This window comes from Scyliorhinus torazame, chromosome 9, assembly GCF_047496885.1.
Source record: "Scyliorhinus torazame isolate Kashiwa2021f chromosome 9, sScyTor2.1, whole genome shotgun sequence".
Classification (NCBI taxonomy): domain Eukaryota; kingdom Metazoa; phylum Chordata; class Chondrichthyes; order Carcharhiniformes; family Scyliorhinidae; genus Scyliorhinus; species Scyliorhinus torazame.
In genome coordinates, this window is record NC_092715.1 from 92229745 (window position 1) to 92242831 (window position 13087).

The 13087-nt window shown below is 46.0% G+C and overlaps 1 protein-coding gene across 1 annotated transcript in view; it reads left to right on the forward strand.

The window, feature by feature from the left end:
• Positions 1-13087, forward strand: part of adgrv1 (adhesion G protein-coupled receptor V1) — a 981490-nt gene that overhangs the window by 877465 nt on the left and 90938 nt on the right. Inside the window, exon 86 of the mRNA XM_072516264.1 lies at positions 2842-2999. Within this exon, the coding sequence (XP_072372365.1) occupies positions 2842-2999 (158 nt within the window). The remainder of the gene's footprint in view (positions 1-2841; positions 3000-13087) is intronic.

Genomic DNA, 13087 nt, shown 5'->3' on the forward strand with positions numbered 1-13087 from the left:
TAAGACGGCAAATAGTATGCTGGCCTTTATTTCAAGGGCATTGGAGTACAGGAATAATGACATCAAGACAATTGTATAGGACATTAATGAGACAACACTGGAGTTAAGGGGTTGATCATTTAGGATTGAGGTGGGGTGAAATTCCTTCATTGCATGTGAGGACCTGTAGGCCCATCCCTACAACTATTTCTTTGTTACATTCAGGAGAGATATTCCTCAGAAATGAGGAGAGAAGATAAGCCAAAATGAGAATGGACACCAAATGCCCCTCCTGCATTTGACCCCATTCATGAATACCTAAATCACTTACCCACCTCCCGGCAGAGGTGCTGCTCCTATTTATGGTGATTAAAGTAAGGAGACCATAAAGCATAGATTACCATCATGAAATACGAATGAGAAGAAGAAAAGACAGAATCTATCATGCAGCGCCACTACCATACCACCTACAAAGTGCAGCATTTAGCTAGAAGGAGCACGTTGAAAGGTGTCCTCCATTAAATCGAAATGGAAATCCCTGAGATTCTTAAGGATAAAATATTCAATATAGTGCTTGATTGATAACACATCCCTGCTAGCATGATAAATAGCAACATAAGATTAGGCAGGCAGTGTGATAAAAGGGATAGAGTCCAGATTTTACATTGAGCTACAGATTGTACTCCCAGGTTATTGCCTTCATGGAATTCGCAGAGGCCAAGACCTTAGCCGGATTGTCGAATATCTTTACAGAGTTACCGGATATCACCCTCAATATCATAGGATGAAGCAGGGCATAATTCACCCCAACAGCCGTGAGTTGCTTTCTAGCTTCATCGAAGCCTCTCCAGGGCGGCATGGTGGCACAGTGGTTAGCACTGCTGCCTCACAGCGCCTATGACCCAGTTCAATTTCGTCCTCAGGCTACTGTCTATGTAGAGTTTGTACATTCTTCCCATGTCTGCGTGGGTTTTCTCCAGGTGCTCTGGCTCCCTCCCACAGTCCAAAGATGTGTGGGTTAGGTTGATTGGCTATGCTAAATTGTCCCTAGGTGGAGTTACGCGGATAGGGTAAGGGATTGGGGCTCGGTAGGGTGCTCTTTCAGAGGGTTGGTGCAGACTCAATGTGCCAAATAGCCTCCTGCACTATAGGGATCTTATGATTCTACACTTCTGCTGCATCACCGGCGAGAAATCTTGGAAGAAAGAGACCCTCGTCCCCTTGTAGAGCCAGGTCCCACCATGTCTCACCGCTTCCAATACTCTCTGGTGATCATGAAGTTATGAAAATGGATAATTACAGGCTGCGGACATTGATTGGCCGTGGACCTCAAAGACAGGATAAGATGTGCGCTTTTCAACTTAATATGCCCAACTTTCATATCCAGCTTAAGAAAACATGGCAGCCAGCTCTCAAAGAATTTAATAGGGAGCTTACCCTCCGCTCCATCTGGCAAACCAACAAACCAGACATTTTCATCCGACCTTGGTTCTCATAGTTCTCCAAAATTTCTGACATACCATGAACCTCGTTTTGCATGGATTGCAAATGGGCCTCAGCTAAGGAAGTTGCATTTTCGACAGTCAGACTTCTCTCCTCCGTTTCATCTTATTTGTATTCTGCAGCTCAGTTTTGTGAGCACTAATATTCTGCGCCAACAAACCGAGTTTATCATCAATTACTTTAATGACATTCGCAGTCATCATCTGCAATGCATTTGAGAGTGCCAGGTAAAGAGCCAGCTCGAGGTTCAGGTCACCATGTTGAGGAGTCAGCTCCACCCCAGTTGCATAGACTTTTACGGTGCAGAAGGAGGCCATTCAGCCCATCGAGTCTGCATCTGACTGCTCCCCTTCTCTCGATGACTTTCTGAGGATTCCGCTGCATTTTTACACCACCGCTTAGCCAGAAATCTGCTAGAGACATACCGAGGAGTATTCTTTTCCGGATTAGGTATGTGTGCATCACATAAACAGGATAAATTATTGGATTGGTTTGGGTTTGTTTATTGTCATGTGTACCGAGGTACAGTGAAAAGTATTTTACTACGAGCAGCTCAACAGATCATTAAATACATGAAAAGAAAAGGAAATAAAAGAAAATACATAATCGGGCAACACAAGGTACACAAACACCGGCATCGGGTGAAGCAGATAGGGTTAATGAGGTCAGTCCATAAGAGGGTCGTTTAGGAGTCTGCTGCAGCAGGGAAGAAGCTGTTTTTGAGTCTGTTCTTGCATGTTCTCAGATTTTGTATCTCCCGCAAGATGGAAGAAATTGGAAGAGTGAGTAAGCCGGGTAGGAGGGGTCTTTGATTATGCTGCCCGCTTTTCCCAAGCAGCGGGAGATGTAGATGGAGCCAATGGATGGGAGGCAGGTTTGTGTGATCGACTGGGCTGTGTTCACGACTCTCTGACGTTTCTTGCTGCCTTGGGCCGAGCAGTTGCCATACCAGGCTGTGATGCAGCCAGATAGGATGTGTTCTATGGTGCATCAGTAAAGGTTGGTAAGAGTTAATGTGGACATGCCGAATTTCCTTAGTTTCCTGAGGCAGTATAGGCGCTGTTGTGCTTTCTTGGTGGTAGCATCGATGTGAGAGGATTGAAGAATGAGTAGCGCCAGAACTCATAGAAACACTGCTATTCCTGCGCCAGCATCATATGATCCCCCGGTTTCATATTTTATAAAGAGGTGCACAGGAGTGCAAAGGATATTTAAACATACTAACCCACTGTTCACCTCAATGAAAAGAATATTGTTGTGAACCTACCTGTAAAGGTGTTATCTGACCATATGAAAAGTAGGCTGACAAAGATGTACACTAAAAGGGTTTTTTGTTCCCTATTCTTTGCTATCTTATAGGTGCTTCATTCCAAATATTTATGCTGCTCTTGCCACAGCAGCTCTGATGCCCTTACTGTGCCTTGTGGGAGTCTTTGTGATATTTATATATGTCTATCAGATGATTCAACAATGGAAATCCTATGATGATGTTTTCAGAGGAAAAGCTAATAGCACAGGTAAGGACAACATGAATGTTACAGTTTGAATGAGCTACAGCAGTCATAATAATTTAAATTTTTAAAAAGTATATTTTTCCATATTTTTTCTTTGTATTTGTGATGGTATTGAACAATGTGATGCAGCAAGGATGAAAAATCTTCTCTGCATTTAAATCTCTCCTTTTGATATATTCAGGCCAAGTTGCATTTTTCTTTGTTACTTCACAGTCTGACAGTGAAAATAATAGTAACACAGAATTGCTGAATGGATCCTGCCACATTAGCTGGTAAAATTTAAATAAAATGATAAAATTTGGAATTTAAAGCGAATCTCAGTAATGGTGGGAAGAGTGGCCACATACTTTTAGCAGAAAAGGGACACAGCACAATACAATAAAGCAATCAAGTCAGAGGGAGTACTGCTTTATTAAGTTTCAAGAGAGTAAGGCAGGGCTGGATGGCCTCTACTTTAATGCCAGGAGTATTTCAGGTAAAACGGATGAGTTAAGAGCGAGGAGTGACATGTAGAATTGTGATATTATAGCCATCACAGAGACAGCATTGAGGTAGGGACAGGATTGGCAGCTACCGGGATATAGAATCTTCAGTAAAATATGAGGAGGCAGTTATTAGTTAAGGAGTCATTTGCAGTAGTAAGGAGAGATGATATCTTGGCGTGGGCATCGGGTGAATCTTATGGGTAGAATAAAAAGGTTCAGCCACATTGCTGGGTGTTTATTATAGATCCGCAGGCAGTGGGAAATTGAGGAGCAAATATGTGCATAATTCGCAGAGGTGAATAAAAATAATAATAGGGTGATATCAACTTTTCCAACATTAATTGGGATAGTCGTAGTGTTAAGGGCTTAGATGGAGAGTGGATTTCTTAAAATATATACAGGATAACTTATTAGGTTAAATATATAGAGGGTGCAACAAGGAATTGCTGGACCTAATTAGAACATAGAACATAGAACAATACAGCGCAGTACAGGCCCTTCGGCCCACGATGTTGCACCGAAACAAAAGCCATCTAACCTACACTATGCCATTATCAGCCATATGTTTATCCAATAAACTTTTAAATGCCCTCAATGTTGGCGAGTTCACTACTGTAGCAGGTAGGGCATTCCACGGCCTCACTACTCTTTGCGTAAAGAACCTACCTCTGACCTCTGTCCTATATCTATTACCCCTCAGTTTAAAGTTATGTCCCCTCGTGCCAGCCATATCCATCCGCGGGAGAAGGCTCTCACTGTCCACCCTATCCAACCCCCTGATCATTCTGGAGAGTGAGCTGGATAGGTGATTGAGGTGGTGGGGAGCATTTTAGTAATAGTGACCACAACATGGTACAATTTAACTTGTTATGGACAAAGAAATAGCCATGTTGCAAACAAAAAAAGTTATGCATTGGGGAGAGGGGATTTTAGTACAAGGCAAGATCTGGCCAAGGTAGGCTGGGAAGAGCTACTTGTTGGGGAATTTACAGAAGAGCAGTGGGGATGGTCAAAAAGAAAATGGGGAGGGTACAGGCCCAACATGTTCCCACTAGGGAGATAGGAAGGATAACAAACACAGAGAACCATGGATGATCAGAGATATTCAGGGTACAATGAGAAGGAAAGGAGAGGCTTTTAGCAAGCATATGGGAAGCAAATCAGCGGAGGCATTAGTTGAGTACAAATAGTGCAGGATGGAGCTTAAGAAAGCAATTAGGAGAACAAAGAGGCGATGTGAGAACACTCCAGCTGGTAAAAGAAGGGAAAATCTTAGCATATTTTCTAAGTCTATAAATGCGAAGAGGATAACTAGCGAAGGAATAAGGACCCAGGGGCAATCTGTGGGTGGAGAGAACATCGGTAGGATATTGAACGAATACTTCACATCTGTCTTCACTCAAGAGAATAGATAAAGAAAAGAACAAAGATAAGTACAGCACAGGAACAGGCCCTTCGGCCCGCCAGCCTGCGCTGACCATGCTGCCCGTCTAAACTAAAATCTTCTACACTTCCTGGGTCGGTATCCCTCTATTCCCATCCGATTCAAGTGTTTGTCAAGATGCCCTTTAAAAGTCACGATCGTCCCTGCTTCCACCACCTCCTCCGGCAGCGAGTTCCAGGCACCCACTACCCTCTGTGTAAAAAAACCTGCCTCGTACCTCTCCTCTAAACCTTGCCCCTCGCACCTTAAACCTATGCCCCCTAGTAATTGACCCCTCTACCATGGGAAAAAGTCACTGACTATCCACTCTGTCTATGCGCCTCATAATTTTGTAGACCTCTATCAGGTCCCCCCTCAACCTCCTTTGTTCCAGTGAGAACAAACCGAGTTTATTCAACCTCTCCTCATTGGTAATGCCCTCCACACCAGGCAACATCCTGGTAAATCTGCACCCTCTCTAAAGCCTCCACATCCTTCTGGTAGTGTGGCAGCCAGAATTGAACACTATACTCCAAGTGTGGCCTAACTAAGGTTCTATACAGCTGCAACATGACTTGCCAATTCTTATACTCAATGCCCTGGCCAATGAAGGCAGGCATGCCGTATGCCTTCTTGACTATCTTCTCCACCTGTGTTACCCCTTTCAGTGACCTGTGGACCTGTACTCCTAGATCTCTCTGACTTTCAATACTCTTGAGGGTTCTACCATTCACTGTATATTCCCTACCTGCATTAGACCTTCCAAAATGCATTACCTCACATTTGTCCGGATTAAACTCCATCTGCCATCTCTCCGCCCAAGTCTCCAAATTATCTAAATCCTGCTGTATCCTCTGACAGTCCTCATCGCTGTCTGCAATTCCACCAACCTTTGTGTCGTCCGCAAACTTACTAATCAGACCAGTTACATTTCCCTCCAAATCATTTATATATACTATGAACAGCAAAGGTCTCAGCACTGATCCCTGCGAAACACCACTAGTCACAGCCCTCCAATCAGAAAAGCACCCTTCCATTGCTACTCTCTGTCTTCTACGATCTAGCCAGTTTTGTATCCATCTTGCCAGCTCACCTCTGATCCCATGTGACTTCACTTTTTGCACCAGTCTGCCATGAGGAACCTTGTCAAAGGCCTTACTGAAGTCCATATAGACAACATCCACTGCCCTACCTGCATCAATAATCTTTGTGACCTCCTCGAAAAACTCTTATCAAGTTAGTGAGACACGACTTCCTCTTCACAAAACCGTGCTGCCTCTCGCTAATACGTCCACTTGCTTCCAAATGGGAGTAGATCCTGTCTCGAAGAATTCTCTCCAGTAATTTCCCTACCACTGATGTATGGTTCACTGGCCTGTAGTTCCCTGGATTATCCTAGTTACTCTTCTTAAACAAAGAAACAAAATTGGCTATTCTCCAGTCCTCCGGGACATCACCTGAAGACAATGAGAATCCAAAGATTTCTGTCAAGGCCTCAACAATTTCCTCTCTTGCCTCCTTCAGTATTCTGGGGTAGATCCCATCAGGCTCTGGGGACTTATCCACCTTAATATTTTTCAAGATGCCCAACACCTCGTCTTTTTGGATCGCAATGTGACCCAGGCTATCTACACACCTTTCTCCAGACTCAACATCCACCAATTCCTTCTCTTTGGTGAATACTAATGCAAGGTATTCATTTAGTACCTCGCCCATTTCCTCTGGCTCCACACATAGATTCCTTTGTGTATCCTTCAGTGGGCCAACCCTTTCCCTGGTTACCCTCTTACTTTTTATGTATGTGTAAAAGCCTTGGGATTTTCCTTAACCCTATTTGCCAATGACTTTTCGTGACCCCTTTTAGCCCTCCTGACTCCTTTCTTAAGTTCCTTCCTACTTTCCTTCTATTCCTCACAGGCTTCTTCTGTTCCCATCCTTCTCGCCCTGACAAATGCCTCCTTTTTCTTTTTGACGAGGTTCCCGAAAATTGCCATATTTATCCTTCTTCCTCACAGGACAGGCCGGTCCTGAATTCCTTTCAACTGACATTTGAAAGCCTCCCACATGTCAGATGTTGATTTACCCTCAAACATCTGCCCCCAATCTAGATTTTTCAGTTCCCGCCTAATATTGTTATAATTAGCCTTCCCCCAATTTAGCACATTCACCCTAGGTCCACTCTTATCCTTGTTCACCAACACTTTAAAACTTACTGAATGGTGGTCACCGTTCCTGAAATGCTCCCCTACTGACACTTCTACCAACTGGCCGGGCTCATTCCCCAATACCAGGTCCAGTATAACCCCTTCTCTCGTTGGACTATCTACATATTGTTTTAAGAAGCCCTCCTGGATGCTCCTTATGAACTCTGCCCCATCTAAGCCCCGAGCACTAAGTGAGTCCCAGTCAATATTGGGGAAGTTAAAGTCTCCCATCACAACAACCCTGTTGCTTTTACTCCTTTCCAAAATCTGTCTACCTATCTGTTCCTCTATCTCCCACTGGCTGTTGGGAGGCCTGTAGTAAACCCACAACATTGTGACTGCACCCTTCTTATTCCTGATCTCCACCCATATTGCCTCGCTGCCCTCTGAGTTGTCCTCCTGCAGTACAGCTGTGATTCTCTCCCTAACCAGTAGCACAACTCCTCCAACCCTTTTACCTCCCACTCTTTCCCGCCTGAAACATCTAAATCCTGGAACGTTTAGCTGCCAATCCTATCCTTCCCTCAACCAGGTCTCTGTAATGGCAACAACATCATCGTTCCAAGTACTAATCCAAGCTCTAAGTTCAAATGCCTTACCAGTTATACTTCTTGCATTAAAATATATGCACTTCAGGCCACCAGTCCCGCTGTTTTCAGCAACATCCCCCTGTCTGCTCTTCCGCAGAGCCATACTGACCCTATTCCCTAGTTCATAGATTATCATAGAATTTACAGTGCAGAAGGAGGCCATTTGGCCCATCGAGTCTGCACCGGCTCTTGGAAAGAGCACCCTACCCAAGGTCAACACCTCCACCCTAGCCCCATAACCCAGTAATCCCACCCAACACTGAGGGCAATTTTGGGCACTAAGGGCAATTTATCATGGCCAATCCACCTAACCTGCACATCTTTGGACTGTGGGAGGAAACCGGAGCACCCGGAGGAAACCCACGCACACACGGGGAGGATGTGCAGACTCCGCACAGGCAGTGACCCAAGCCGGAATCGAACCTCGGACCCTGGAGCTGTGAAGCAATTGTACTATCCACAATACTGTTCTCCCTCAATTTTTCACCTTCCGAATGAGGATGTAGGTATGTAACCGGAGTTGTATGGAACTTTGGTGAGGTCACAGCTGGAGTACTGTGTGCAATTCTGGTTGCCACATTATAGAAAGGATTTGTTTGCACTGGAGAGGCTGCAGAGGAGATTCACCAGGATGTTGCCTGGGATGGATCATTTAAGTTATGAAGAGAGGATGGATAGGCTTGAGTTGTTTTTGTTGGAGTCAGGAAGACTGAGGGGCGACCTGATTGAGGTGTATGAGATTATGAGGGGAATGTACAGGGTGGACAGTGTCGTGTTGAGTGCTCTGCTACACAAACGAACCAACACGGTTGCGGATGGTACAACTCAGTTTTATTACTAACAGTATTAACATTTGTAAACTGGTTACCGTGGTTCGTTCATTACCCTCTAACCTGTGGACCCAGCCCTAACACTATCTTGGAGAGGCACTCAGCACATGGTGAATGTCTGAGTGGCTTGCTGTGAACTCTGTGCCCTGAGCTGTCTCCTGCTGGAATGAATCGGAAGTGTTGTGTTCCCCGTTTTATAGTGTGTCTGCTCTTGCTTGTGATTGGCTGTGATGTTGCGTGTGTGTTGATTGGTCCGTTGATCTGTCCATCAGTGTGTATGTGTGTTTGCACCATGATGTTTATCTGAATATCATGACAGACAGGAAGTAGCTGTTCCCCTTAGTTGAAGGGTCAGTCATGAGGGGACACAAGCTCAAGGTGAGGGACAGGAGATTTGGACGAGATGTTAGCAAAAAGTCTTTTACCCCGAGGGTGGTGACGGTCTGGAATGTACTGCCTGGGAGGGTGGTAGAGGCGAGTTGCCTCACATTCATTGAAAAATACCTGGATGAGCATGTGGCACATCATAACATTCAAGGCAATGGGCCAAGTGCTGGCAAATGGAATTAGGTAGATAGTTCAGGGGCAGGATTCTCCGAGCCTCCACGCCGAAATCGCAGTCGGCGCGGGGGCAGAGAATGGGCATCAAACCCGAGATCAGGTCCGATGCCGCTCTCGCAATTCACACGCGCACGGTCTACGCGGTGCCGGTCGGGGGCCATTGAAAGAGATCCCAGCGTCGATTCTCCAATATCAACTGGCCGATTTCCCGACGGCATGGTTCTCTCATGGTCCCACCTGTCGGGAGCTCGGCATGCTGGCTTCGAACTCAGTCCACGGCCGCCCTGGTGGGGGGGGGGTGGGGGGATCCTTAACCGGGATGGGGGGGCCTCCAGGATGGCCAGGCTACCGATTGGGGGCCACCGGTCCGCGGGCGCGCATGATCTTGGGGGGGGCCTATGTTTTTGGTGCCGGTCCACGGTGTGGGTCGGCCATGTCGCGCGGGCTGCCGACGCAGGCCGCCGCCGTGTGCATGCGCGGACCCCCGACCAGAAGTGCAAGGCACCGTATTGGCAGCCGGAGCTGCGAGGGGCACTCCGGGGCCCTGCAAGCCCCCTTCAGGTAAGTGAATCACTCCGGACGTTCTTCAGGAAAGTCCGGAGTGAAAAGCCCGCATTTTTTCACGGGCGTGGGGCCACAGCACTATTATTGGAGAATCCCGCCGCAGGTGATTTTCACGTGGGTGCAGGCTCAATGGGCCAAAGGGCACCTTCTGCACTGTGTATTTCTGTGATTCAAGAACACAAAACTATCATCGAGTGATATTGAAAACAAATCTGGTTCACCAACGTCCTTCAGAGAAGGAAATCTACCATCCTTACCTGGTCTGGCCTACATGTGAATCCAGACCCACAGCAATGTAGTTGACTATTAACTGCCCTTTGCAATGGCCAATCAAGGCATTAAATTCAAGGGCAATTAGGGGTGGTCAGAAAATGCTGGCAAAGTGGTTAGCACTGCTGCCCCACAGCGTCAAAGATCGGGTTTGATTCCGGTCTTGGGTGACTGGCTGTGTGGAGTTTGCACATTCCCCCTGGATCTGCATGTGTTTCTCCCCACAGTCCAAAGGTGAGCAGCTTAGCTTTCGGGGATAGGGCGGGGTGGGCAAGGGAGTGGATCTGGTTATAGTGTTCTTTCGGAGGGTCGGTGCAAACCCAATGGGCCGAATGGCCTCCTTCTGCACTGCAGGTATTCCATGGATTCTATGGAAGTTGCAAGCAACAAGAAGGTTAAGTTTGGTGATGATATTTTCATTGAACTAAACTGTTCTATATTTCATGACCTCCGGATGCTCTAAAGTGCTTTGCAGCCAATTAAATACTGACTCTAATAGAGAAATGCTAGATTAAGATTATGCACACCAATTCCCGATGTAACAATGGTCAGCTTTTTATTGGGGTTGAGGAATAACTATGAATTAGGATGTCCGACAGAATTTTCCTGTTCTAATAATGTCTTGACAGTATTTACATACACCTTCAGTTTAAAATCTTAGCCAAAATTTGGCACCTCCAATGGTGCGTCGCACTATTCCTTTATATAATTTGATTAGTCCACTGTAAATTCACTAGTGTAAGCAACTTTTCAATAAATATGAGTAAGGCCCATAAAGGTATTATTAAAATTGACCTATTAAGAGAGCAGTCATTTGGCTGAGATAATGGGCAGGATTCCCCCCCCTCCACGGTGTGTTCTCCAGCAGCAGAGGGCCACTTGCCAGTGGCCAGCAGTGGGACCTTCTGGTCCCGCCATTGTTAACGGGATTTCCAGCTGAACACACCCCTCGCTACCACAAAACCAATGCCGAGTTACGCCTTTGTTGGGACTTCGATCCCGCCAGCATAAACGGCCAGACGATCCCACCCAGTACCTTCAAGATACTTGTTTACCTTTCAGTAAAACCAGTAAGTCAGTGCAATTAAAGTTCTGATTATTTATTTAAAGTCATTTATATACTGGTAGGAAAATAAAAGCCAATCAATGCCCATTAAAAACACCATATTCCATTTGCTTAATCGGTTTCAGGAGCTACCATTAAACTGCCCATTTGTATTTGCATGAGGCTAATATTAGTGTTTCTGCATCATGATGTCACACAGCAGGTATCATTTCTCTTCTGAAAATTGTGAAAAGAGTAGAGACACCCCTTTGGACCACAGCAAGGTTAAAGGTAGTCAGGTATACCGAACAAAGCTAGCTGCAACACAATAAAATTGATATCTCAGTTCTGAACCTATTTTTCGGGGCCTCGGAGTTCAGGTCAGCATTTAAAAATGGCATCCCGATCTCTCGCTACAACGGGAAGTTCTGGGCGACCAGAGCTCCCTATTGTAAAAGTACAAGGCTATGTGCCAACCTTAATCACTTGTTTCTAAGTTATTATTTGTTTTAAAATCATTCATATTGATATTTCTACCTGCAGGAAATTGTAAGTATTTTCCCATTTAAAAAATGGCATGCGTCTGTAGGGAATAGTTTCTAGTTTACATAGTCTGTGACTAATGGTGAATAGCAAGTGGAGATGAGGATATTGGCACTGATCCATATTTGCATATCCCAGCCCACTGTACAGTGCATAATGTTCTGGCCAGCCTTTTATGGTGCCCTAAAGTATGTGACAGGTGCACTTTGCATTTAAATTATATAATGTTTTATAGGAAAGTACAGGAGTGGCAAAGGCTGTCGTTCGTTTGGCTTGTTGCAAGCACGAATACCACTTCACCTCGGGGACCTCGGGCGAGCACCATTTGGTACTGGTCCGCACAAACATGGCACTCGTTGGGGTCTCCAAGGGGATCGGAGGCTCCCAGTTGCATATCCTTTGGGCAGTGTGGTGCCCTGGCACTTCTGGTGTCACCTAGGTATGCTGGCAGTACTACCCTGGTAATGCCACCTGGGAGCCAGCCTGCCACTGGCAAGGTGCCCAGGCAGTACTGCCAGCTGGCAGGGGCACTGCCAGGTTGGTACTGCCAAAGTGCAAAGCTGGCATTTCTCCTCTCGCGCGATTGGGCCGGGGTTGCCCGGTGTGTGTGTCGGGGGGTGCAGGGAGAGGGGGGGGGAGAGGACCCTCACATGTTGCGTTCGGAGGGGACCCTCACATGTTGCGTTCGGGATGTGGGAGAGGTCAGGGATATTTTTCGGGGCCTCGAAGTTCAGGATGGCATTTAAAAATGGCGTCCCCATCTCTCGCTACAATGGGAAGTTCTGGCGACCAGAGCTCCCCATTGTAAAAGTACGGGGCTATGAGCAGCCTCAGCCGTGCATTCCCCATTTAGGCCCCTCATGCAAAGCGAGTCGTGTTGAATAGGCACGTGTTTTCGGCACTGAGAGTGCCGGGAAACATGCGGCTAAACGCGCTCGCTCGGGGGACTTTGTTCCCTTTTGGGAAGATCACACCTGATGTTTGGGCTAAACCAGTGAGAAACTCCCCAGGGCCCAAAAAAGTAGCTAAATGTCATTGGGTAGCGGTGGGCATCTCGCCAGCAGAGCCAGTGGGAAACTCCCTGAAACACACGCCACAAATGAATTAAGACATTTTTCCGTTGAATCGCGCCCATAGTGAATTTCTGGAAAGTGTTAGGGATAATTTCCGAGAACAATATGTCCTGGATGCAATAATGAGCCAGATTTAATTAGTAACCTAATTGTGCGTGAACATTTATCAAATAGTGATCATAACATGATCTAGTTCAATGTAATGTTTGATTTTTATATGGACTTTCAGAAGGCTTCCATAAAGTTCCACAGAAGAGACCGATAACTAAGCTCATGGAATTGAGCACAAATTATTGGCATGGCTGGGAAATTGTTTGAATGGCACGTGACAGAAGGTAGGGCTAATGGGTAGGTAGTCACATTGGTGGGGTGTGATTAGTGATGTCCAACATGGGTCTGTGCTAGGGCCTCAATTGTTCAATGATGACTTAGATAATGGCACAGAAAGTCATATATCCAAATTTGCTGATGCCACAAAGTTGGGTGGCATTGTAGACAGTGTA